This window comes from Cotesia typhae, unplaced genomic scaffold, assembly GCF_013202065.1.
Source record: "Cotesia typhae breed Kobodo isofemale line unplaced genomic scaffold, CoteBio_Ctyphae contig_11, whole genome shotgun sequence".
NCBI classification, from domain to species: Eukaryota; Metazoa; Arthropoda; class Insecta; order Hymenoptera; family Braconidae; genus Cotesia; species Cotesia typhae.
The window spans coordinates 169817-195556 of record NW_027423711.1 but is presented as its reverse complement, the minus strand read 5'-3'; the positions used below and the strand labels follow the sequence as shown (position 1 = coordinate 195556).

At 30.1% G+C, this 25740-nt stretch overlaps 6 protein-coding genes across 9 annotated transcripts; 1 reads left to right on the top strand and 5 right to left on the bottom strand.

Moving 5' to 3' along the window:
* Positions 1 to 38: 38 nt before the first annotated feature.
* Positions 39 to 7388, bottom strand: LOC141528942 (uncharacterized). The gene is made up of 3 exons (XM_074245243.1): positions 7234 to 7388; positions 6297 to 7159; positions 39 to 5863 (listed from the first exon to the last, which is right to left on the bottom strand). Exons 1-3 carry the CDS (start codon positions 7378 to 7380, stop codon positions 1957 to 1959), a joined length of 4917 nt encoding a protein of 1638 aa, XP_074101344.1. The 5' UTR covers positions 7381 to 7388; the 3' UTR covers positions 39 to 1956.
* Positions 7389 to 7409: 21 nt separating this feature from the next.
* LOC141528993 (cytochrome c oxidase assembly factor 6 homolog) lies at positions 7410 to 9689 on the bottom strand. Of its 3 annotated transcripts, XM_074245328.1 has the most exons (4): positions 9324 to 9484; positions 8367 to 8509; positions 8166 to 8288; positions 7410 to 7537 (listed from the first exon to the last, which is right to left on the bottom strand). In XM_074245328.1, exons 2-3 carry the CDS (start codon positions 8502 to 8504, stop codon positions 8190 to 8192), a joined length of 237 nt encoding a protein of 78 aa, XP_074101429.1. In that variant the 5' UTR covers positions 8505 to 8509; positions 9324 to 9484; the 3' UTR covers positions 7410 to 7537; positions 8166 to 8189. The 3 variants fall into 3 exon arrangements, with proteins under 3 accessions (XP_074101429.1, XP_074101437.1, XP_074101420.1); XM_074245336.1 differs by lacking the exons at positions 7410 to 7537; positions 9324 to 9484 and adding an exon at positions 9540 to 9689 and having other exon boundaries at positions 8099 to 8288; XM_074245319.1 differs by lacking the exon at positions 7410 to 7537 and having other exon boundaries at positions 8099 to 8288.
* A 1474-nt stretch (positions 9690 to 11163) lies between these two features.
* Positions 11164 to 13073, bottom strand: LOC141528977 (uncharacterized). The gene is made up of 2 exons (XM_074245294.1): positions 12778 to 13073; positions 11164 to 12697 (listed from the first exon to the last, which is right to left on the bottom strand). Exons 1-2 carry the CDS (start codon positions 12850 to 12852, stop codon positions 11312 to 11314), a joined length of 1461 nt encoding a protein of 486 aa, XP_074101395.1. The 5' UTR covers positions 12853 to 13073; the 3' UTR covers positions 11164 to 11311.
* Positions 13074 to 13330: 257 nt separating this feature from the next.
* Positions 13331 to 14273, bottom strand: LOC141528988 (uncharacterized). The gene is made up of 2 exons (XM_074245306.1): positions 13586 to 14273; positions 13331 to 13470 (listed from the first exon to the last, which is right to left on the bottom strand). Exons 1-2 carry the CDS (start codon positions 13883 to 13885, stop codon positions 13450 to 13452), a joined length of 321 nt encoding a protein of 106 aa, XP_074101407.1. The 5' UTR covers positions 13886 to 14273; the 3' UTR covers positions 13331 to 13449.
* A 424-nt stretch (positions 14274 to 14697) lies between these two features.
* Positions 14698 to 19386, bottom strand: Cap-d2 (CAP-D2 condensin subunit). Of its 2 annotated transcripts, none has more exons than XM_074244625.1 (3): positions 19206 to 19386; positions 18887 to 19013; positions 14698 to 18795 (listed from the first exon to the last, which is right to left on the bottom strand). In XM_074244625.1, the coding sequence occupies exons 2-3, from the start codon at positions 18993 to 18995 to the stop codon at positions 14864 to 14866; spliced, it is 4041 nt and encodes a 1346-aa protein (XP_074100726.1). In that variant the 5' UTR covers positions 18996 to 19013; positions 19206 to 19386; the 3' UTR covers positions 14698 to 14863. The 2 variants fall into 2 exon arrangements, with proteins under 2 accessions (XP_074100726.1, XP_074100735.1); XM_074244634.1 differs by lacking the exon at positions 19206 to 19386 and adding an exon at positions 19077 to 19094.
* Positions 19387 to 21324: 1938 nt separating this feature from the next.
* On the top strand, positions 21325 to 25606 carry LOC141528578 (N-alpha-acetyltransferase 30). The gene is made up of 3 exons (XM_074244710.1): positions 21325 to 21927; positions 22001 to 22176; positions 23940 to 25606. The coding sequence occupies exons 1-3, from the start codon at positions 21669 to 21671 to the stop codon at positions 24255 to 24257; spliced, it is 753 nt and encodes a 250-aa protein (XP_074100811.1). The 5' UTR covers positions 21325 to 21668; the 3' UTR covers positions 24258 to 25606.
* The last annotated feature ends 134 nt before the right edge of the window (positions 25607 to 25740 follow it).

The following is a 25740-nucleotide window of genomic DNA, read 5'->3' as shown; positions in this document are numbered from 1 at the left end:
AAAAAAAAAAATTAGAAATTGAATTAATTTTTAGTCAGGTATTTCAAATTTCCATTATAGTTATTAACCATCTTCTTAGCTTTATAATTAGTTGTAAATGTATAAAAATTATATTGTGCTTAAGACAATTAGTATATTTAATTATATTGAGAAATTAAAAACTTAATAATTAAATATTTCGAGCTCATGAAAAATTTTCATGCTATCGTATAAATCTTTTATAGATAATATTTATTGAAATCTAAAGATTAATTCAATTCAATTATTTCTCACATGAACACACATACACAATCTTTTTCGCTTATTTGTTAAAAAAAGTTTTGAAAATTAAAAAAAAAAACACTTAGAGAAATACTTGACGATTTTTTTTTTACTACTACATTTTCAATAAATATATAATTGCGGAAAGTAATTATAAATTGACATAAATCTATAATCTCTAGTATGCAGGAATAAATCAGGCTAATCTATTAATTATAAGTGAAATTATTCTTAGCAATGAATGTGGATTGAAAGAGTTTGAATTGTCCTTATTAAAATTAGATGTGAACCATCTATTGTAAATAATTAAAGTAATATAATTATCATATAATTTCACATTTACAACTGAAATTGATGAATTGTACAGATGTACAATGTAAATAACAATGGTTTCAAAAGAGTAAAAAGTATTTTTAATTATTATTTACTTGAAATACCGTCCTTCATTGGATTTTAGTTTTTTTATTGTTTTTAAATATCTTTAATATTTCAGTAAACTGCGAAAGTTGAAATTATTTAATATGTTTATAATTATTTATAGCGGAATTTGATTAAGTAATTTATATTAGAATTAAGATAACTCAATTATAATAATAGTAAGTGATAAGAATTAATTTTAATGTTTGCCAAATGGTAGATTGTGGGCGAGTGAAAATCAGTAATTATTCAAATTCAAATAAAAATAAAATTGTTTTATTTCCATAAATCCTTTTCTTTATCTATATAAAACTTAATATAATTTTCATATAATCTGCATTGAAAATTCGAGTTACAATTCCTGTTGAGCCAACCGAAGCTAGTCAATTTCAGACCAATGCGACTTGCCGGACAGGAATCAATAATTTTCTGCCCGCGACATGAAGTTGCAACTTTATTTTCAATCCTATCAGAGGATCGTTTGTTTATTTTATACCTTTAAAATTGTCATTCTATACCTTTATTAATTGTCATTAATTGTACTGACATATTATAATTCTGTTACTAAACATATAAATAAGAATGACAAAAAAAAACTATTCAATTTACGAATAATTTTTAGAAAAAAATAAATCATTATTTTCTTGAATTATAATTTTTAATTTTCTTCATAAGTTTTATCATAAAATGTTATTTTCGCTATTCATCTGAAACTATCTAGTTTTAGATGAAGATTAAGTTAGTTGACATCTAAAAATTTTTATAATTTTTTTTTATTGAAAAAATGATTAAAAAAAAAAAAAAATAAAAATAATTTTCATTTGTGAAAAACTTGAAAAACTATAAGTGCAATTTTTTTATAGTATATTACACACCGAGGGAAGTAAAGTAAGAAATGTCTCAGATTACATGTAATTGTTGGCCGAGGCGAAGCCGAGGTCAACAAAAATGTGATCTGAGGCTTTCTTATTTACTTCCCGAGGAGTGTATGCTATTTTTTTGCTCGACGAAGGCAGAAAGTGGCAACTTCATTTAGCGCAGCGGGCCGAAAGTTGACGCTTTCTGCCCGTCGAGCAAAAAAAATATTTTTTAGCTTTAATTTAATGAATAAAAAAAATCAAAAAATTAAAAAAAGTCGGCTAACTTTATTGTCATTAGTTCTAGTTGGCTCCAGACATTGAAACTAGTATTTTTAATGCAATTTATATGAAAAATAAAATATGTGACGCGGGATGAAACACAATTTTCATTCTAGTCTGAAATCGTTTTGTTTCATCCCTAGTCACACAATATATTATTAATATGTTTCAAAAATCTATATAATTGCGTTTTTTCATGTGTTAAGTAATCTTTACTTTTTATGTCAAGAACAATAGAAAGTTTATTAGCATGATTATTTTCTAATTTAGTTAAAGTAAAAATATACGATTCTAAATAACTGGATCCAGTTTCATCTAATTCATAAATGTATTGCTTCTTTTTGTACACATGTTTCTTGAATGATTGTGATGCGATACAATTAAAAAACATGTGAAAAATTTTAATATCTTCGCGATATATTTCATGATGATCAAAAGGACTTTCCAAAGAACTTTTAGTGGCAATGGAATTTTCGATACTTTTAACAAAATACTCCATAGTATCCAATATACACTTCATATTACAATTATCCATTACGTTTGGTATTATTTGTAATGATTCATCTTCATTATTACATTTATGATACATAAATGATCCAAGTACACAAATTAATTCATAAAAATGTATTTCAGGACTTTTCAGTTCTTTTGTGATGAAATTTTTTCTATCATTTAAAATATTATCACTATCATTTATTAAATCGTCGGAGTCGATTGAAGCTATAAACCAACATTGATTAATTTTGTTCCATTGTGTTGACCACGCAGAATTTCTAAATTTTTCTGCCACTATTATACGAATTTCATTGGTTTCATCGCACAACAATGAAATCAACGATTCTATTATATGAGTTTGAGAAAAATGATCAAAATGAAATAAAGGTAAAGCAAATAAGCATTCAATTGCCCATATTTTGTCTTCTTTATCACCACTATGGACTACGTCGACTATATAATCAATAAGATTTTTTTTAATTTCATAAAAACGATCCAAATTGTTTTCATTTTTTACATAACAATGCTGTATACATAAAACAATCAATGTATATGCTAATTGATTTACTTTTTTATTTCTATCATTTATTAAAAGTTTTTTTGATAATCCAAGCATTTTATCAGCAATTTTGTTATTTGATTCACAAAGATATAAGTTTCTATTTCTTCCATCATATTTCATAATTTCAACAGCAACTTTGACTAAATCAATGAATACATGATTATTTAAATAGTTGTATAGTAATATTGCTTCAAACAAATGTGAACGTTTTTCTATAAAATCTGATTTATTAAAATTTTTTAAACGTAGTTTTTGCGTTTTGAGTTCATGACGCAAGTGTTTTACAAAATAATATATTATATCTTCGTTATTTGTTGAAATTATTTGAGAAATGTACGATTGGTCGATATTTTCAAGTTTGATTACCAAAAAAATCAGTTTAACCAAGTAATTTATCATTTCTGGCTCACCAATATAATTTTTATTTTTTTTACTCTTTAAAATTTTATCAAAACTTTTCAATAAAATTTCAACACTCAATTTATCAGTATACCGCATTGATAAAATAATTAAACTCTGTAAAAATGTTGTTTCAATAATATTACAGAGAGGTTTTTTACACATTTCTTCATTATTTGTCCAATAATCAATCATCAAATCAACTCTTTTGATTTGAAGGTCACTAAATTTTTTAATAACATTTTTTGCATGTAAATTATTAGAAAAATTTTCCACATCAATTACCGTATAAGTCCCAGATTCTTGTAAACAAATTTGAACTAACAGATGTCCATGAAGAAAATTTCTACTTTTACTTTCAAGATTTTCCATTTTCATGTCAAGTAATTCACTGTAAATTTTTTGAGTCGGTATTAAAGCAGCATATGATTTAGCTGCTAAGTATCGAACGTTTTCAACTGGATGATCAAAAAGTATTCGAAGAAATGTTTTTAATTTATTGATGTATTTCTGTGAAGAATAGTCAGTGAATTGGCAACCACCAACAGACATCCGTGATAGTAAAGTAAGAATAGGAACAATTGTACCATCAAAGTTAAAAGAAGAATTATTCTTGAGCTGTTCTAAAACAAATTCTGACAACTTTGGATAATGAGTTACGAAATGATTCACAGAATAACCAGTCCCGAAACTTAGTTCATTATCACTGCATTGACCTACTAATCGAGGTATTACTGCTCCCAAAAGTTGAAGGCTTGCATTTCTAATAGCCCACTCTGATGATTGTAGATGTTGAAAACAAATCAATGATATTGTTTCTATATAAGGAATTAAATCAACGTGTAATGATTTGTCAACAACTATTGAACGTAAAAAATGAAGTAATCGAGCAGAAGGAGAATCTTGATTTGAATTTGAGTCATTATTATACTTGTTATTTGAATCAATCAGTGATTCTAATATTTTACACACAGCAACGTGTAAAAGTCTTCGAGTAGCTTTATTATAATTTACTACCATTTTATGAAACATGATAGATAATCCTGCACCACGGCGTGTTAAATTAATCTTATCATCATTATCTAAATTTAATAATTTATTTAAATACGAATCAAACAAACAAGTGTATTTTTCAAACCGAGATAATGATTGTACTGCCATTCCTAAAGCGCATCCAGCAGCTTCAATTGCTCCTTTATGACGACACTTGAGTAAAACAGAAATAATCAATTCCAGTGAGCGCTTAACGTAATCAAAATTTTTAACTTTAATAGAAAAATTCGCTGCTAGCTCACAAATATTTTTTAATCCCATCCAAATGTTTGATATAATAATTTGATGTGCTGGCGAAAGCAACTGGTTATCAAACTCGTCGTTAATATCACTATTTTTAATTGTTTCATCTATTGCTATTCCCATTTCTGCAAATGAAGCAGAGTAATGAACTTGAGATGATTTCGGTGACAATGCTGAAATAAAAAATTCTGCAGACTCTTCTAAAAGATTTATCAAATTTTTCAAATAGATATCTGAAACATTTAGAGTATTTGAGTTGCCAATTAATTCTTTGATAGCCATTAGCGATCCATTAAAATCAGACCCTTGAATTAAGCCTTTTAAAAGATCACTTTTAATAGAATCAAGACTTAGATTAGCACTTTCAAACAGTTTATCATATAAGATAAAATTATTGTTGTGATAGAATGGATTTTGCTTTTCAGGAATCTTCGATATTAAAATTAAAAGCTTCACACCTCCACAAAGTTCGTAAAATTTTGATGAAATTTTCATAGCTTCTGATTTCTTCAACAATGTATCAATTTCATCATTTGTTAAAACGCTCAAATCGAAATAATTATCAATAATGTTTGATGATACGTTCCTTATTTCGTCAATAGGATCAAGACATAATTTAAAAAGTATAAATAAATGATACTTGTTATGAAGAGATTGAATAATATTATGCATTTGTTGTGTCAGTAAACTGTCGCTTAGTTTTTTTATACTTTTCAGGATGATTCCATATAACTTTAACCCCATTATTTTTCTTTGATAACAAGATCCAGGTTCAAAACAGTCTAAAATTAAATAATCTAACCATCCAACAAAATCTATATCTTCTTGGCTCAGCGACTGTAAAGTATTTCGAAGAAGAGTTTCAAAACTATCGAGTATTCCTTTTCTCAATAAAACTGAACATGCATTAATATTAAAGTATAAAAAGTGTTTTATCAATTCATAGCTATTTATATCTCCGTAGCTATTATTTTTATGACACTGAATGCCAAAAATATTTAGCTTCACGCAATCTCGTTGATCATTTATAATTGGTGGGACAGGATTAAATTCGCTGCAAGTCCACTGTACAACATTGAATTGGTTTTCAGAATTAATTTTTAGATTTTTTGAATTTAATTCTGCCCATGATCGTCCTAATTCACCAGCTTTTCGGGCTAAATATGATTGACATACAATCATATTCTTCGCACAAAAACGGGCCCACAGCAATGGTATTATAATGCTATTGAATCTATGCAATGTTGGTCTCATCCAAAATTCCCATAAAATTTTTAAAGGATTTATATTATTCCTTTAAAAAAAAAATTATATATATGTATATTCAATAGGGTGTACCAAAATTCAATTTTCATGAAGAACCTTTTGAAATTAGAATTTTGAGTTCCGCTTTTGACAGGAGCTGTGTTTGGGCATTTCCTAAGATATTTTGGGGTGAAACGATTTATTTGATTTTCATAGAATTTTTTAACAGGAGTTTAGTTTGGGTATTTCTACTGAAATTTCAAATTTCCAACAAAATCTCCTGTTAAAAATTCTATAAAAATCAAATAAATCCTCTTACCCCGAAATATTTCAGGAAATGCCTAAACACAGCTGCTGTTAAAAGCGGAATTCAAAATTCCAATTTTAAAAAGTTTTTCACGGAAATTGAATTTTGGCGCACCCTAATATTCAATATTAATTACATGAAGAATTATTAAGTTGAGAATTTATAATAAACTTACTCTCTTTCCCATATTTCTGCAATGATACACAGTTCATCCATAATTAATTCAATCCATTTATTTTCACTTATTTTATTAATAAGTGCAAGATATAATTTTGTTGATACATGTTTCAAATCATGCTTCTCAAGACTCTTAATAATGATTTTCAGCTCTAAATAATGGAAATCGGGGCAGCCGTTCCATAAATTACAAATTTCGGATAAAATAGTAAACTTTGTCGTACTTTGCCATGATAAATTTTTTTTACAAATTTGAAATGAGTATTCTAGAAATCCTGGATATTTATTTTCCATTATAGTCAAATAAAGTGGAAATATTTTTAAGGCGTTTATTTTAGCGATTTCACTAATACTATGATCCCAACTTGAAAAAATGATTGTTTCTAAATCTTTTTCAATTGATGGATGATTATGTTGCCAAAATTTAATTTCCTTTATTTTCTCCAGCCAGATTTTCAATATGTGAAAAGCAAAATAATTGTATTTTGAATATACTAAACAATTTCTCTGTATTATTGCAAATGAATTCGTACAAACATCAACAAAAAGTGGAGAATTACGATTAATAACAAAAAAATATCCATGAATAATTGTAAGTTTGAATAATTCCAAGTCATAAATATTAAACTCTTTAGTAAACATAAACAATTTTTTAATCTGTAGACTCAATAATCGTTTAAGAATATTTTTCAATTCAGAAGCAGAAACAGTTTTGATTAAGACTGTGAAGCAAACTTGTGATGCAAGTAATATTTTTGTATCCCGTATCTTATTATTCGTAGCTATTGATGCAATTAATTTTACTACAACCGGTTCCCAATTGTTGGAGTTAGTGATTTTCATTGGAAAATTTAATAATTTCTAAAAGAAAAATACTGTAGTAAGATATTGTTTTCATTTATAAAAATTAAAAATAGTAACTAAAAATTACTTACCTGAAAAATTTTTATTTCATTGTTTATCACTTTCTCAGAGTCATATTCATTTTTATCTGATTGCAATTCTTTTAATATATCATTTGGGTCGAACATTTTTTCATTTTTTTTTTTTGAAATTTCTTGAGCTACGTGTAAACTTTCCATTTTCGTATTTTTCAAAATAAAGTATAATCGTAAATAATCGAAATTAAAAATGTATCAATAATTAATAAGACGTCAGCATATTATGATTCTGTTTTATACAAGATCCTTCGATTGATGATTAGTTTCATTATCAGGAGAATTAATAGCGCTTTTATCCCTAAAATTAATATCAATAATAAATTTTTTGAATTAAAAATAAAATTTTATTTACACGGAAAAAACAAGACGACACTGGATATCATCCCAGATTATACTCAGTGATATTTGTGGTGAAAAAAAAATTTTCCATAGTAGCTAAAAAATCCAGATTATACTGCGTGATATATGGATTATACTCATTATAATTCAGATTATAATCATTATAATCCAGATTATACTCATTATAATCCAGATTATAATGAGTATAATCTAGATATCACGCAATATAATCTGGATTATACTCATTATAATACAGATTATATTACGTGATATCTGGATTATACTCATTATAATCCAGATTATACTGAGTGATATCGGGATTATACTCATTATAATCTAGATTATACTAGCTACTTTCTAAAAAAATTTTGCACTTAATATAATCTAGAATGATATCTAGTGTAATCTTGTTCTTACCGTGTAATTATGATCATTAAAATTAAGTTATTCAAATTTTTTTTTAAATTATTTTATTTTTATTAGGATAAGCATTATTAGTGGCATCAACTCAATAATCAGATTATTTATTTTGCGTGTTTTATTTTTATTATTTAAAAATCAGTTAACATTGTATTAAATTAATTAACCTGTTAGTAAGCTATAATTTTTTTCTATACTGTTGATTTTGGAAGGTGGCTATCAACGTACCCTTCCTGCTCTATTTTTTCTTTGAACTTTAAATACTCCCGTTTTCTATCGAAGTGTTTTACCTAATGAAAAGAAAAATAAATTTTAGTTCATGTTTTATAAACATTTTATTTATAGATGAATTATGATAATATATTTACCCATTGAGGAGAGCAAAATTTTTCGTATTGTTTTCTCAATTCTTTACATTCTGTTTCTGACTTACTGTCAAGACAATTCCAATATTCATCACGAGAACCCCAACAATTTAAACGTTCTTCTTTACTTGGAAATGACATGCCGTCTAAAATGATAGAAAATATTATTTGTAAATAATTAATTATATCAGTTTTTCATTAACGATTTTTTAATTTTTGATAGTTTAAACTTGTTATGGAGAAGAACTAATTTTGAAAGTGTTCATATAATATGCAATCATTACAATAGTATAAATTTAAAAAAAAAATTGATTTATTTTGTCTAACAAGCTTATTTTATTACTTATATTAATAAATGTTAACACACTATCAATTATTAAGTAAAAGATGCATTTAAATTATTTATTATTAATTATTTATTTATTAACTTCATTGCTTTTAATCCTATCTTCTTAAATAAACTAAATATTGAATATTAATAACCTAATAAAATATTTTAAAAATCTACTGAATCCTGACAGATTTAAGCTATTAATAGTTTTTAAAATTTATAACGAGGTAATTCTAGATTCGATGTAAATAATTTTCTCTGGCAATCATCCTACACCCCCGCAATTTATTTTTGTACATTTTGGAACACTTTTTAAGAAATATTACGAAATGTTTTTATTAAAAATGTTTTTAAGTAATGTTGAAGAATTATTGATATAATTAATTTTTCTTTGGCATTTATTATGTAATTAAAATTTTAAATTATTTAAAAAAGTTTGATATAATCATAAACAAAAACATGTTTAATATAAAGTATATGCATACTCATATTCCATTTAAAATTTTCAAAACGATTGATATCGTATCAGAAAGAAAATAAACAAAAAAATTTGAATAACCTTAATTTCATTTTTTATTAATTGAAATAAGTCAATAAATTAAATAAATTTTGTTGTATTATTTGTTTACCTTTATCAGCTGCTTTTGAGGTTGGGACGCGCACGTTTCATATACTCGATCGTAAATAAGCAACAATGAATTTAAAATGCAAGTATTTTGAATTACAACAAAATACGTATTATGATCCCGGACCGATACACGGCATCTCTATGAGAGAAGCTGTTGAGTATTTACCTAAATTCGCCTACCACCACGCCATCTCATGGTTTTCTTATGTTAACTTACCTCCCCGCGGGGCCGCGGGGCTTGATTTATCACGTGATCACCTGTAAGCGCGGCAACTGGCGCGTCTCTCCTCATAGCGGCTCTCATCAGTAAGGATTCCACCGGGATGCCGTGTATCGGTCCGGGATCATAATACGTATTTTGTTGTAATTCAAAATACTTGCATTATGTCCCCTATAGCTGATACACGGCATCCCTATGAGAGACGTGTTTGATTTCTACTGGTGATCACTCAACGCTATGTGAGGCTGAAAAAGGGTTGAATTATTAATCTGAATACTGTTGGCAAAAACTTCGTCTGTTTACTTTTCTTTATTGCTATGACTAACGATACATATTTTTATTAATTAGAGTACTTTTAACTTTTAAATTTTAATGTACTGAGCTGGAGCTCTTATATAAATATAAATATATTACTTTGTTACATGCTTAAGCGGTAGACAGGGCGTCCTGAGTACCTCAAGTATGCTTGTTTGCTTGTAAGTTCACTGCCCTGAAGTTCTTGAACAGTAGACCAGGATTGTCTTTTTGCTTGGCCACAACCTGGCGGCAGTAGTGGTTCCAAAAAGTCTTGGAACATCTCCAATTACCCCGTTCGAGAATCTCCTGAAGGGGGAGATTATCTAACCATCCTCGGGAAGCTACTGCTGATCGGACGCTTCCTGGAGTAGCGTCTACTCCCGCTGCCTTCAGAGCAGACTTAATCCATCCTGCTATCACAGTGCGTGAAGCTGCTTTGACTGGACCAGTCAGAGTGATAAACAGCTCTTCTAGCTCTGTTCCCTGCCTTCTCTCTTCTGATTTCTTTAGTAGGGCTCTTACCCAGGTAACCGGACATAATCGTATGTTCTCGTGTTTCGAAATCATCCAACCAGATTGACGAAAAGATGCTCGGTCGGTCTTTGAACCGAAGGCTGGCCAGAGAATAATCTCATTCCCGAGATTGTCTAAGTGACCCGGCGAAATCTTCAGTAGAGTTAGGTCATGAATGCGACGACCTGAGGCCAATAGAAGTAATGAGGCCGTGCGTCTCGAGATTTCAAAGAAAGTGAGCTGTGGTGGGCTCGTAGACAGCCAATCATAAAGGCTCTGTGCGTCCCAAATCGGAGCGTGATTTTCTCTTGGTCGTGATAACGATATTCCTTTGAGTACCTGCCTGACTAGGAAATCTGATGACAAGCTTGTGACATTACCACCGGAGCAGAATGTTGATATTGCAGACTTGTGGACCAAAATAGTGCTGGGTGCTAGCTTGTCCTTGATGCCCAGATTTGCGAGGAACCTAGCTAGTTCGTGTCCCTTAGGAGCACCCGGGTTAACACCTGTCTCACTGCACCATTCAAGCCACCTGCGAATAGGAGCTCTATAAGTCTCAAGAGTTGACTGTCTCCAGCTGTCTTTTATTAATTCCTTCTCTTCCTGGGACCAGTTTCTGACCTGGTTTCCCCACACCCAATCCTCCACGCTTGTAGAGTAAGTCTGTCTATCTCCGGAGGAGGTAGGTTGGTTGCTAGGTCTACCAGGACCGACTCCAGTCTTTCTATGGTTATCGGGGGCTCCAGGCTCCGACTGGTTAAATCCGACATCCAGAATGTCTTCTCCCACTTGGGGGCAATTATGAGAAATTCTCCTGACTTGAGTTGAGATGCGCTAGAACTCTGGGCATGAGGTTGGGCGGTGGAAATATCCAAGCTCGTTTGTACACCCACGGGCGGCTGAAGGCGTCTATATAACAAGCGGATTGATCTCTGGAGTCGATCGAGACATAGGTCTTAACCACTCTTGATCTTCCGGAAGCAAAGAGATCTATTTCGGGTTCTCCCCACCTTCTGAATATTTCTCTTGTTGCTAGCGAGCGCAGATGCCATTCTGGGAGGCTTGCTTTTCGAGACAAGCGGTCTGCAATGCCGTTGTAACGACCTGGTAGGTAAAAGGCAGACGAGGTTATGTTCTGACTGTCTACAAGAGCAAGGAGTTCGTAGGTTAAGTCGAGCAAATCGATGGACTTGGTTCCGCCCTCCTTTCGAATATAGGCGGTTACTGTCTGGTTGTCCGATTGTACCAGAATGTGGGCATTTCGAAGCTTCTGAGCGTGCTTCCGTATTGCCTGTATTACTGCAAATAACTCCTTCTTGTTCGAGTGCCAATTTCGTTGGGATCTCGACCAAGAACCTGCCATCAGGGTCTCGTCTAGCTGGGCTCCCCATCCCGAGTCTGCTGCATCGGTAGTCAGAAAGTTCGTGACCGACCCTTTGTGCAGTGGTGAGCTCAGGGCCGCTGCTCCCTGCCACCACTCTAGTTCTGTCACAATCTCCTTGCAGATTGTCAGTTGTTCGCGAGGACGTCCCTGGCTGAACTGGTTGCTCATCCTTTGGAGTTGACGACAGTGAAGACGACCCCGGAATGTTACGAAGGTCGCAAAATTTAAGCATCCTAGAAGCTGTTGGGACTGCTTTAGCGAGCAGGTTCCCTACTGTTTGATCTCCTGGCATAGAGCTATTATTTTCTGAGCTTTCTTCTCTGGAAGGCTTATCCTGTCTTCCCTCGTGTCCCAAGTGATCCCTAGGAAGTCGAGGATCTGACTGGGCTCCAGAACACTTTTGTTGAAGTTCAGCTTCCAGCCTAAGCTCTCCAGCATTCTTATCGCCGTCTTTATTTGCTTTGTCAGGCAGTTCCTGTCGTGATTTACGATCAGGAAGTCGTCTATGTACACAACCACCCTCATGCCTAGTGAACGAAGGATTTCCGCAATCCAGTTCGTTATTATCACGAAGGCATGGGGTGCAGATGAGAGGCCGAAGGGCAAGCACGTCATCTGTAATAGCTCTTTGCCTAATATGAGGCGAAGGAAGCATCGGTGCGATAGTGCCACCAGGATATGAAAGTATGCCTGGGACATATCGATTCGGACCATCCAGTCTCCGGGTTGCAGGAAGTCTGGAATGTGAAGATGCGAAATTAAACTGAACTCTAGTTTCTTTACGAACCTGTTGAGGTGGCGTAAGTCGAAGATTGGTCTCCAAGACCCGTCTGTTTTCTTTACCAGGAATATCTGAGAGATAAAGCTTGGACCTGGATCCTTGGGGGACTCCAGGATACCCTGAGCCCTGAGCAACTCGATCTGCTCCCTCATCTCGCTTGAGTCGGTTGTCTTGAACCTGGAAGATTGCCAATGAGGATTTAGGCTGGGTTTGTTTGCAAACGGAATATGATAGCCTAAAATCATCTTGAGTATTACTTCGGGGGCACCCAGCTCTTGCCATTTGCTCAAAAATTTGACGAGCTGGCCTCCAGAGAATATTTGGGGGTTCATATAGTCACTTTTCGGATTTCCTGCGAAAGGAATCCGTACTCCTGGCTCTAGGAAAGTCCTGCTTGGGCTTAAAGCTAGAGTTGTTACCTGGTTGACGAGGTGCTGTGCTGTTTCTAGCCTGAAATCCCTGTTTTGAGGGAGGCTGGAATCTTGGTCTTGATGAGGGTTGAAAAGGTCGGCTCGTGCTGCTTCGGGGGATTTCTCTCCTCTGGAATGTCTTTTTTGGTATCAAGCTTGGTGGAGGGCTTAGCCATGATTGTGCTCCCCCTAGAGAGGTTATTAGTGACGTCAGCTCTTCCTTCGCAAAGAGGAATTCGGAGCTTGGTGGAATCTTTTTCAGGGCCACCTGGACATTTTTTACTGGGATCTCTGCCAAGATTCGTTCTCTTCTGTTTTCGATGCATTCAGCTCTCTTTCCGCAAATTACCTGCAAAGCTTGTTCAAAATTATTAAAAATTGTTGAGCCTGCCCCAAAATTGTCAGTTACTACCTTAGTGAGATCCTCTTTAGTGATGACTGCCTGGTTCTCTATTATCCAATCAATAAAGTCAGCCATAATGTACCTAATATTATCTCTTTGCTCTAGAAGGACGTGAGTCAGTCCAGCCATGACTCGATCTGTGGATAAAAAGGAGTCCTTACCTTTATCAAGGTAGCATAATTCATTGTTAACCTTGAGCTCTGTGAAGCCCGGGGTACGTATCAATTTTTTGAGCGCCTCTGAGTATCTCACCTCCTTCCATTCACTGGATTCGAAGTGCTGTAAAACGTTAACTTGACTCACTCGTTCCTCTGTTGTCACCTGAGAGATTTTCTTCTCGTCAATAGTAGTCGAGCATTCGCCTAGCTCTAATAGTGGGGTCGACTGAGGCTCTTCGATCTCAGTAGGTATGACCTGCGAACCCTGGGGCAAAAAACGAGGCAAAAGATTAGTGAGAAAACTTAACTGACTCCTCATGCCTTCTACGTCTTCCTCTAAACGTGTCTTTTTTGCCGGGGGACCTTCGCCGGGATTCTCGCCGACTTCACTCATTGTTTCGTCTGGTTTGACCAAAAATAAAAAAAAAAAAAATAAATAAATAAATAAATAAATACACTTAACAACACTGTTTTCGGTTTAAATAATAAATTGCTTCGTAATAAATGCGCTAAAAATTAATGTTTTCGCTATAAATAATAGGCACCGGAAAAAAAAAAAAAAAAAAAAAAAAAAGGCGTGTGTCAAGATGGCGAAAACTCAACGCTAAGAGGAGAGACGCGCCAGTTGCCGCGCTTACAGGTGATCACGTGATAAATCAAGCCCCGCGGCCCCGCGGGGAGGTAAGTTAACATAAGAAAACCATGAGATGGCGTGGTGGTAGGCGAATTTAGGTAAATACTCAACAGCTTCTCTCATAGGGATGCCGTGTATCGGCTATAGGGGACATAATGCTTGAATACTACATATATTTATATATATATGCATGTCTATATCTATAGAGAGATATTTTTTAAATTTGATTATTTAAACTCGGATTAAATAAAAATCCCGAATTGCAAAACTTTTGAATAGAAAAAATATTTTTAAATAAGCATAAAATTTTCAACAATTGATATTGAATTACAAATTAAAAATCATCATAATAATAAATAAATATGACATTAAAGTTAGCAGCCACTTAACAATTTTTTAATTTTATTTATCAAAAAAATTTGTTCAACAAAATTATTTAAAAAAAATTGCATTTTTTATTTTTTTAAATTTCTAAATGTCAATTTTTTTTTGCCTTAATTTATTTGCTATAAAATTTTTAAAATGATTAAATATGTGTTGAATTAATTTTCATTAAATAAATTAACAAACAATTTTTTAGATAGTTCAATATTTATTTCTTATTTCTATATTTTAATGAATATATTGAAACATTTTTTAATATAAAATTAATTACAAACTAAATTATGAAACGATACTATTTTAAAAAGTTTTTAGAATTAAAAATCAATTTTAAATGAAATTATAAGTTAATATTTATTACATCTTCCGCTTCGTTGACCGACGTGTTGAACGTCGTTTAGGTGGAGAAATTTCGGGAGGAGGCATGACTTCTCGATCGCTGTTAGTATTTTTACTATTATTAACGGTGGTGTTAACATTAATAGCGTTGTTAGTTACATTTTCAGGAGGATTTTCATTTTCTTTATTTTGATTTTGAGTATTTGGATGATTATTCGAGTTGGAATCGTCCATCAATTTTTCGATCTCTTGTTCTAAAATCGCGCAAGCTTCTCTAACATCGGCTTTCTTCTTAGCTTGTTCTATTACTTCTCTCAAAGCAAGATACACATGTTTATTGTGAAGTTTGTCCTTAAAGAGTGAAAGATTTCTTGTTAAATGAGCTATACCCTTCTTATTTAATTGTAAAAGTGATAAGCAATATGTCAAAATTCTGCTTTGTCTTTCTGTAGTTACATCTTTAAATCTAAAGCAAATTTTATCTAATACAGACTCCATTTCTCTTTCTTTACTGAATAATGAAAATATGAATTTAAAGATGGTTTGTGAATCCTCTTCACTAACTTTTTCCTCATCTGCAGATGAAAACTTGGATAAAATATCTGGTAAAATATTACATAGAACATTAGGTTTTTTAGAGAGTTCTCTGAATAATAATTGAGTATCATTTCTTATTTGCTCATCTTGATCAATGATACATAAAGCCATTTCTGACATTTGTCCTTTTGCGCGAATCATTTCTCGTTTAACTAAACTAGAAAGTATTCTCACAGCTGTCCGACGTACTCCTACATCTTGATCAAAAAGCCTGGTGTACATGTGACTAGTCCAAGGATCGATATCATTTGTAAATCTGATCATTAAATCAGAAAGACCGATTAAAATATTGGACCTTATTTCCGGATAAGTTGATCGTTCTAGCATTGTCATAAGTAACTGAAGATGATCTTGACAGAATTTTGAAGATACCGTCATCATCTTAGTAAGTGCCAGCACACCCCAAACCTGAGTGTATCTATTACTATACTTTTCTGGATGTTGACACACCTGTTCTATGAGAGGAACATATTCTGCTAACAAACCACCTTCATTCACAACGTTATTATCCAAAGCATCGTTAATCGCTTCAGCGTCATTATCGTCAGCAGTTGCCCCAGAAAGAATATCTTCCTCAGTTTCTTCTGATGTTGTTATATTTCTTCGATTCACATATATTGATTGACGAGCTTTTCTTGCCGATGATTGAACAGAGCCAGGCGATGATGATATCGAGTTGTTTTTATTAGTATTATTCAAAGCATTTTTCTTTTTACCTTTTACTGCATCACGAATGGCATTACGACGTTTCAATTCATTGTAAATTTCTACATCAAGATGTACCATGTGTCGGACAGCTACATGACCAATTACATATAAGAATTTAGCTAGATGTGATTCAGGAACATCATTTTCGATCGTAGGTTCTGCTGATAGCTCTGATAAAATTTCTTTCATAATAATATCTGGTGTATTTGCAAACTGATAAATTACATTAATTGCTTCAGTAGCAAAAGAAGCATATGTCATGGGTGCAACTGTGTCAAATTTATTAATCAATAAATGTGAAATTGCCTGAAATAATTCATGATCATTTTCAAATTTTAAAGGTTCTTTTTTTGAATTTTCCGTATTTTCATGTTTAATCATAGATAGTGCTTTACATGTATCACGTGCTAATAAAATATCATTATGTGTTTGGAAACCAATTTTAATACAAATATTTAAGTTCTTGAGAATAAGTTTTGGATTTTTAGCCGCTACCATTTTAAGCAGTATAATAGCACAACGACTCTCAATTACTGTCACTGATGAGGTTTTAAAACTATATTTTTCCCACATAATTTGCCAACTCTCTTCATCTAAATCTTTGTTATCGCACCACTCTCCTACAAGCTGTTCTAAAGCTGGACTTTGACCTGGTTTCAATGTTTTTAATAAGTTAATCAATCCGTTGACGGAAATCATTGCACGTTGGCGGCTTGGAATGTTATCTAGACTTTTAAAATATATTTCTTTATAAACTTCAGCGACATTCCTTTTCACCGATTCATCTCTACTGAAAGCTTGTAATAATGCCGCATGGAATGCTTCTTCAGCTCCGCTAATATTAAATTTATAGGCTTTACCTAACAAAGCGCAAGCTTCAATAGCTACTCCAGGTGCTGCTGCGTTTAACATTTGTTTAACAATAGGCATTGCGGCCTCTAATTCTGTTATAAAGTTTATCATACTGTCATATATATTTAAAGTTTGCTTCAAGTGATTTACTGTTTGTTTACGTTTTTTCCATTGAGCACTGTCAAATTTATCTTTACTAGTATTATCGCTTTGTGATTTCAAAAATATATGAGCAAGGAAAAGTAAAAAACAATCTTCTCTGCCGTCGGCTTCAATATCACAAGAATCGAACTCCAAATTTACTTTTTTTAGAATTATTTTCAATCGCCTCACTGCTGCTAAACATTTACGATCAACAATTAAAGTTCGTATTGATTCCCATTCTTTGTCAATATCTACATCTCCATCATCTTCGTCATCACTTAAATCGCTGTCTTCTTTATCTTCATCATCATCTTCAAAAAATCTTTTGATCGCCTTTTTAATCTCAGGAGCTAGCTCTTTCCAAAGCTCAATACGTTCATCGTCACCGCTTGCACTTTCTGTAACGAAATTAGCTTGCAACTCACGTAATTCTTGTTCAAAATTATTACGATTATCAATTAATTGTTGTTTGTCAAATTTGAAAGTGAATGGATTGCACTCTAATAGATGACGCATTACTTGAAGAGCTTGTTTTCTCATAATAGCGCCAGTTTCGAGCAGGTGTGGTGTTACAGCTTTTGCAAGAGGCACTATTTGTTGAATTGGGACTGCTTGAGAAGATAATAATTTTTGCCAAACTTGGAATACTTTAGATCTGACAAAACTGTTACAATCTAATTTATGTGTGTATAAAATTTGGAAACATTCATTGCGTAAGTCTTTCTGTTTTTTACTTAAATTTTCTCCCGACAAACAATTAATGAGTACATTTTCAATTATATCAATTGAACAGATTCTCATTACATAAGATTCATTATCAAGGAAGCCGAATACATGATCCATAACATCATCCGTGTCTGGAAAAAAAAGCACTGGTTTTGTGGCAGCAACAGTCGAAAGAAATGATGCAATGTTACGTGCCTCAGATTCTTCAAAATTAACTTGTTCAATTTCATGTAAAATTTCAGTTATAAAACTTTGACTTTGATATTCAGTAACCATACTTACGACTCCTTGAGCTAATGATGGTACCAAATTATCATACATCTTCACTAGTTGAATAATTTTTATCTTACACGAAACTCCATGACTATAATTTTTAACAAGAATCCCCAAAATTTGCCAAACAATTTGTTTAATTTGCTTATCACTTCTATCTGTGTCAAACTCTATGATTTTATAACAAATATCTGCTAATAACATCACAAATGATTGCTCAGCGATTGGTGGATCCCATAAATTATTTAATGGTAACTGTAACCAATTATGAATCGTAAGTAAAATTTTATTACGCTTAAATTCCCATTCTTTCCTAGCCTCAGATTTTTGGTCCGTTTTCTTCTTTTTCCCCATTCCTCTATCTCCGAATTGGTTGCTCGATTTAAGTGTATGATCTTCTAAAAAATTCATAAAATTCGAAAGCAAATACGCATGCATTTTGACTTTGCATAAAGTTTCCTTCTTATCTTGAGAGAAATCATGAGTCTCTAAGTCCTTGACCAATATTTCGGTAGATTTATACAAACGATCAAAAGCTCTCACAATTATTGATTCCTCAATATTTTTACTATGAACTAACACAGCAAAAAATTCATCAAAATGGTCTAAAATAAATGCTGACTTTTTAGTTTGTAACGCTTGTCGATTATCTGAAATAATATTTATATGTCGGTTATTGTTTTAGGTTACTTTAAAAAAATTTCAATTTTTTATGCCGTAGTAAATTGATAAAATACTTACTATCAAAAACTTTAGTAAGATCGCGTAAGGGGACCACTGTTTTCACACAATAACATCCATCGACTTCTTTTAACAAATCATCTTTTTTGAGTGGTAAATTAAACTCCATTTTGACTTGATGGTGCACCTAAAAAAAAAAAAAAAATGATGGTAGTAATAATTATTAAAACTAATGAATTATAGTACTAACCCTTCAGCAATCGCATATATTTTTTTAGTCTTGCAGCGGCATCCTATAAGTTGAATATTTTCGCGTGAAAAAAAATCGAATAGCACGAGTGCTGACAGGTTAATACTTGATATTAAATTTGCAACTTACCTAATATTTTCGGAGTAATAACAATATTTTATTGATAAATTATGAATACAAATATTTCAAGAACCGTTTATAATTTATAAATGTTTCATGTATTTTAGATAATAGCGTTGTGTATTATGAACACAAACAACAAGACGCATACAAATCCGTTAATTATTTTCAAACTCATGTGATGCACCAGATGACTCTCATGCCCTCACATTCAATCCGAGGATAACTAACCGCACATTTTTTGTAAGTGTGTCTGTGTGTGTGTATCCGTGATTCATACAATTTTATAACATTGAAATTAGCCGTCAGCTGTCAATTTTAAAAATTTTTTTAACAAATCAATTACAATTAAAAAATGGTTCTAAAAATTTTCACTAGTAATTTTTATTAATTTTCACATGTGGAATTTTTTAATTAATTTTTTTTTATAATAATTGCATTATTATTAAATTTTTAAATCATTTTTAATGTCTGCCAACTTCAGTGTCATGCAAAGTTCTGTCTTTTTAGACAGAGGTCGTGTTTTTTTACGGTTAATTTTGAATAGCGCGCTACACACGTGCCTTAATTTAAATCATTTGATTTGACAATGAAGAATGGTATCCCGTTTATTGCGAGTTTCAACTATTGACTTACTTCAAATTCTCGTAAATTTTTATTTTTAAAAAATGACATCTCTAGCGATAGCCTCCATTTCCTCGAAACTGATAGCCGTATGTATGATTTACTAAATTTAGTCAAATATTTATGACACTGAAGTTGACAGACATTAAAAATTATTTAAAAATTTTATAATAATGCAATTATTATAAAAAGAATTTAATTAAAAAATTCTTCATATGAAAATTAATCAAGATTACAAATTAAAATTATGACATTAAATTTAGCTGTCACTTCACAATTTTTTCAGTTTTCTTTAATAAATAAATTATGGTAAAAAAAAATTATTAAAAAAATAGACGTGTAGGAATTTTAATAAATTAAAAATGCAATTTTTTTTAAATAATTTTTTACAACAAATTTTTTTCTGAAAGAAAATTAAAAAATTGTCAAGTGATAGCTAATTGAAAATTTTTAGAAGCATTTTTTTATTGTAATTGATTTGTTATTAAAATTTTTAAAATTGACAGCTGACGGCTAAATTCATCATTATAAATATTTACGTATGTAAGGCCAATTTCTTATTTTTAAATTATTGCTTTAATTTTTATATTTAAATTTTTAACTATGAATTTGATAGTATTCATATTCAATTTCAGATGTTTTTTTTTCCTGTTGTGTAAATTCTAACTAATTCAATAACATGAAAATTAAGTTATTCGCCAACATCTGAATAATTTTATAATTTTTTTTATTAAAAAAATTGTTACAAAAAAAAATGAAAAAATAATTTCATTTGTAAAAAACTTGAAAAACTATAAGTGCAATTTTTAAAAAAAATTTTTTAGTTTTAATTTAATAAGTAAAAAAATTAAAAACGTCGGCTAACTTTAGTATTATTTCAATAATTGCAATCATTTAGTATCTTATTGAACACAACAATTTATACAATGGTCGGAGAAAGAAAAGAAATTAATAATAATTTTATTTTTTAATTAAATTATACTGACAGCAATAAGATTATTCAAATTAATAACATATTTTTGTTTATAATTTCTACAAACTTAATTAAATATTAGATTTCATAATATTGAAGTTAGCGGTCAGCTGTCAATTTTAAAAATTTTTTTAACAAATTAATTACAATGAAAAAATGCTTTTAAAAATTTTCACTTGCAATTTTTATTAATATTTACATGTGAAACTTTTAAATTAAATTTTTTTTATAATAATTTAATTGCTACAAAATTCGAAAAAAATTTTTAATATCTGTCAACTTCAGTATTATTAGATTTCAGTAATTTTAGTACAATCCGTTCTTACTTCTTATATCCTATTGAGTAAAATTGTAACTTTCAGGTATCATCGGTCTGATTCCAACTACATGAAGTGAAATATTCGGTTTACAAACATAAAGATACTTCTTTTACCAACTACACGTAATTATTGTCGATACATATTTATACAAACCTATTGGACGATACTATAGGTATACATACTAAATATTTAGTTCATAAAGATTTATTCAGAAAAATTAAAATGGCGCCGATTGTTCATAAATTTTCATCCGATGAGTGAATCTGGAATTAAAACCTTTTTTTTTCTAATAAAAAACTTTGAGTTAATTATGAAAAGTCGATTCAAATAATGTTAAAGTTCTTTAGGACGCATATGTCATGGTGAAATACTGAAATAAATTTAATATTTACTAAAAGAAAATTATTCAATAAATTGAATCTCTCATATGAAATTTATTGTTGGCTCTAGTGAATTTGGATTTTTGCATTAATAATATTATTAAAATAATTATTCAATTCAGTGAAAAAAAATAATTAAATCAATAAGATAATTTAAAAAAAAAAAAAATAAAAAATGGATCACGAACGAGGACAAAATGAACAAATTATTGCTGGTATAGAGAAAATAGAAACAATGTCAGATAACTCACTGCCTGATATTGCAAATATGAATATAAAATCGCGTATCAATAAAAAAACTCCAGATTTTAGTGAAGAACCTCTCACCAATGGATTACACAATGGAATTTGTAATTCGCAAAAAAATATTTCTGTAGACCATAATCTATTACCTGGAACACAATCTATGGAAACTAGTCATTTAAATAAATTAGGTAAATCGTATTACTTTTAATTATTGCTAATTCCATTTTTTTTAATATTCACCTTAAATTTTTATGTTTTCAGATAAAGAAGAAGTAGCGTGTGTAGATAGTAAAGACAATGACATAGAGTACGTTAGTTATACAAATGAACTTCAAATGCCCGATATTATGAAGTTAATTCAAAAAGACCTAAGTGAGCCATACTCCATTTATACCTATAGATATTTTATTCATAATTGGCCCAAACTTTGCTTTTTGGTAAGAAATTTACGACATTATATGAATTCATACACCAAAAAAATGCCCTGTTCATGTCATGTGTTTGAAATCTCAATTACAATGTCTGTTAAGCTTATCGAAACACAAGAAAATGTTTAATCAATATCTTTTGTTTCTGTGATTTACATTTTTAATTTTTTTATTCATTCTTTGAAACTCAATTAAATGGGACATTAAATTCAAATATGCACTATTGACCAGCTTCGACAAGCTACAGGCATTGGAGCTTGAAATTCAAGTGCGATTGATAAAAATTATATTGTGTGACACAGAATGCAACACAATATTGGACAAAGAAATGTCAGCTCATTTTATCATGTCGATAATCAACTAGACTTTGTTATAAATTGTTTTGTGTCATTTCAAGTTATATCATAAACTATTTTGTTGTTTTTCAATACTAATGAATATCTATAGATCATTTTTAAAAAGAATATTTTCTAAATTATTACTTTTTAATTTTATTATTAAAAAATTTTTGAATGATATTAATTTGTACTCTTTTTGATATTAAATTATGTTTAGGTTTCATGAATCACTTGTCTTCGTAGTCCATCTTATGAAAAATATTATTATTCGCTGATAAGTCTTTAATATAACCGCTAACATGTTTTGAAATTTAAGGGGGTCTTCTGGTTTGACGCCCTGATTTTGGAGCATTTTTTTGTAAAGTCCAATGAAGAGATAGAACTTTGAACTTTTTACCATTCATTTGTACATATTTCAAGAATATACAGTTGAATTTTTAGCTCAAAACATATAATAGAATTAAAGTTATAGTGGTCTGAAGACCCCTGACTAAAAAAAAATTGATGCTCACTTCCTCCACGATATCAGCTGATTGGCTTATCTGAAACAAAAAAAAAACCCGGTGGAGTTTTAATCTGTACACTGAGAAAAAAAAATACTTTCATTAAGAAAATTTTCTTGATACAAGAATTGATGTTCTTGAAAATTTTCAAGGACATAGATTCTTAGCTCAAGAACTTGTTAAATTGATTGAAATAATTTTTACTTAATTTAAATAAAGCTATTCTCTTGTTTATCTATTATTCAAAGATAAATATTGATGCTCTTCTCTTCAGAGATTAATCATTAATAATAATAGAATATTTGATCGTCATCGAGTTTCTTTAACCAAGAAATTGTTATTGAGTAAAAGTATTTTTTTTTCTCAGTGTATACTAAAATACATCGAGTGGACTACGATCAAAAAAATTTTAAAAATGAATTTTTAACAGACTTGGGAACAAAAATTCCGAATTTCATTTTTTTTCTGTCAAATTTTTGGTACAAAAAAATAGAAATAAAAAAATTTTTATTTTGATCGTATTCCACTCGATGTATTTAAGTATATAGATTAAAACCCACCGGGGGTTTTTTTTTTTTTTTTTTATTATAGATAAGAAGCTAATTAGATGATATCATGGAAGAAGTGAACGTCAATTTTTTTCCAGGCGGGTGTCTTCAGACCACTATAACTTTAATTCTACTGAATGTTTTTAGCTAAAAATTAAATTGTATACTTTTGAAATGTGTACAAATAAATGATAATAAGTTCAAAGTTATATCTCTTTATTGGTCTTTACAAAAAAAATCCCAAAAAAATGCTCAAAAATCAGGACGTCAAACCAGAAGACCCCTTTACTGTTCAGAAATAATTTTAAATTTATCAATTGTATTAAAATGTTAATTTTTATCTTACATCAAATATACTTGTATATTATTATTTTTCTTTCTAGGCAATGCATGGCAAAGAATGTGTGGGCGCAATTGTCTGTAAACTTGATATTCATCGAAAAGTTATAAAACGTGGTTACATCGCAATGTTAGCTGTAGATATAAAATATAGAAAACGTAGGATAGGCTCAAACCTAGTAAGGAAAGCTATTCGGGCGATGGTCGAAGATGATGCTGATGAAGTCGTTCTGGAAACCGAAATAACAAATCGATCAGCTTTACGACTATATGAAAATCTTGGTTTTGTCAGAGATAAAAGACTATTTCGGTATTATCTAAATGGTGTAGATGCATTAAGACTTAAACTTTGGCTAAGATGAAAGTTATTCGAGTATTCGTGTCAATAAGATGTTAATGCGAATATTAAAGGGATTAGTTTATAATAATAATTATTACTGTTACTCTTACATTATATCAAAATTTAATTCATGAATACGATGTTAATATAAACATTTAGTTATTTTCATAAATTTTAATATAAACTTTATTTAACTTCAAATATATTTTTACTAGCTTTTCCGAATGCTTCCGAATCCCGTCCGCTTGACAAAAAATTATATTTTTCTTAATTTAAATTTAGAACTAATCATTTTAATAACAAGAAATTATACTGGTGTTTATATTGTATTAAATGTACATCTGAAAAATAATTCACTGCAGCTTAGAAACAAATAAAAATGGAAATCTTAAAAATATAAATAAATGTTTACAAAAATGGTCACTACAGTAAAATAAATTTTTAAAAGCCATATTAAAAATAATGACACGCGTTTTTCTGTATTGAAGCTACGTTTAATTATAACATTGTACAATATTTATAAAATTACAGAGTTGTAAAAATGGCAAAAGTTTATTATATAAAAAAACAATTTTCGCTTATATAATTTTTACAGTGTTTTAATAAATATTTCATGATTTTAAACGTTTGAGAAAAGTGCTAGAAAGTGAAGAATTTCGGTTTAGTCAAGTTTTAAAATTAATAATTTTATCCAATAATAATACTTATGTAAAAAATTTACTGAGCTCAAAATTTTATGAAAAAAGTTATCTTGAATCAATTTTTAAAGTTGACTTAATCATTGTATAAATTGACATTATTTTAATAGTTGTATACATATTTTTCGATATTTTGACAGTTCACGCCTGTTACAAAACTGAATTCTTAAAGTTTGAAAATTACTTATATTAGTATTATCTTATAACATCAAGCTCAGCTTCATCTGCTTGTGAAAACATTAAAAAAATTTTTTATATAAGTCTATATTCTAAACAAATCTATTAATTTTGAAATTTTAATAAACTAAGATATTCCCCTTTCTACCACTCAATAACATTTGTTGAGGAAATATCAGATGAAATTAATAAATTGTTTAAAGTTTAAATTTTGTTAAACAATAATTTTAATTAATTTTCTGTCAATTCGTTTCTTTTATGTGAAGTAACAGACATGAATTACGCATTGTCAAAGAATTATGATTTAATGTATTAAGTTTTTTTACTCTACGTATTGTATTAATAAATAATTCGATAAAGTTGAACATAACATTGGAAGTAAAATTATCTTATCGTCATTATCATTATTGAAAATTGTAGTAAACAAAATAAATGCAACAAAGAATATAAGTGTAATGTATAAATTATATTAAAAATAAAAATACATCTGTTTTAACATGTTGATCATTTTTAAAAATTATTGGTAAAAAATTAGTTTAGTTGCTTGATACGTATGTAAAAATTCAGGATATACTATTCTCGAAATAAAACTTGTAATTATATAGCATTTGAACAAAAATAAATAATTGT

Excerpts from the sequence above, each read along its gene's own strand:
- LOC141528993 (XM_074245336.1), bottom strand. The coding sequence starts at position 8,504 with ATGTCATTTCCAAGTAAAGAAGAACGTTTAAATTGTTGGGGTTCTCGT. Across the intron at positions 8,289-8,366 it reads AATTTTGCTCTCCTCAATGG|GTAAAACACTTCGATAGAAA; the intron begins GTAAATATATTA and ends TCTTTTCATTAG.
- LOC141528578 (XM_074244710.1), top strand. The coding sequence starts at position 21,669 with ATGGATCACGAACGAGGACAAAATGAACAAATTATTGCTGGTATAGAG. Across the intron at positions 21,928-22,000 it reads TAGTCATTTAAATAAATTAG|ATAAAGAAGAAGTAGCGTGT; the intron begins GTAAATCGTATT and ends TTATGTTTTCAG. Across the intron at positions 22,177-23,939 it reads GGCCCAAACTTTGCTTTTTG|GCAATGCATGGCAAAGAATG; the intron begins GTAAGAAATTTA and ends TTTTCTTTCTAG.
- LOC141528942 (XM_074245243.1), bottom strand. The coding sequence starts at position 7,380 with ATGGAAAGTTTACACGTAGCTCAAGAAATTTCAAAAAAAAAAAATGAA. Across the intron at positions 7,160-7,233 it reads ATGAAATAAAAATTTTTCAG|AAATTATTAAATTTTCCAAT; the intron begins GTAAGTAATTTT and ends TTTTTCTTTTAG. Across the intron at positions 5,864-6,296 it reads GCAGAAATATGGGAAAGAGA|GAATAATATAAATCCTTTAA; the intron begins GTAAGTTTATTA and ends TTTTTTTTAAAG.
- LOC141528988 (XM_074245306.1), bottom strand. The coding sequence starts at position 13,885 with ATGAGTGAAGTCGGCGAGAATCCCGGCGAAGGTCCCCCGGCAAAAAAG. Across the intron at positions 13,471-13,585 it reads AATCCAGTGAATGGAAGGAG|ATCGAGTCATGGCTGGACTG; the intron begins GTGAGATACTCA and ends TTTTATCCACAG.
- LOC141528977 (XM_074245294.1), bottom strand. The coding sequence starts at position 12,852 with ATGAACCCCCAAATATTCTCTGGAGGCCAGCTCGTCAAATTTTTGAGC. Across the intron at positions 12,698-12,777 it reads AAGAGCTGGGTGCCCCCGAA|GTTCAAGACAACCGACTCAA; the intron begins GTAATACTCAAG and ends GCAATCTTCCAG.
- Cap-d2 (XM_074244625.1), bottom strand. The coding sequence starts at position 18,995 with ATGGAGTTTAATTTACCACTCAAAAAAGATGATTTGTTAAAAGAAGTC. Across the intron at positions 18,796-18,886 it reads TCTTACTAAAGTTTTTGATA|ATAATCGACAAGCGTTACAA; the intron begins GTAAGTATTTTA and ends ATATTATTTCAG.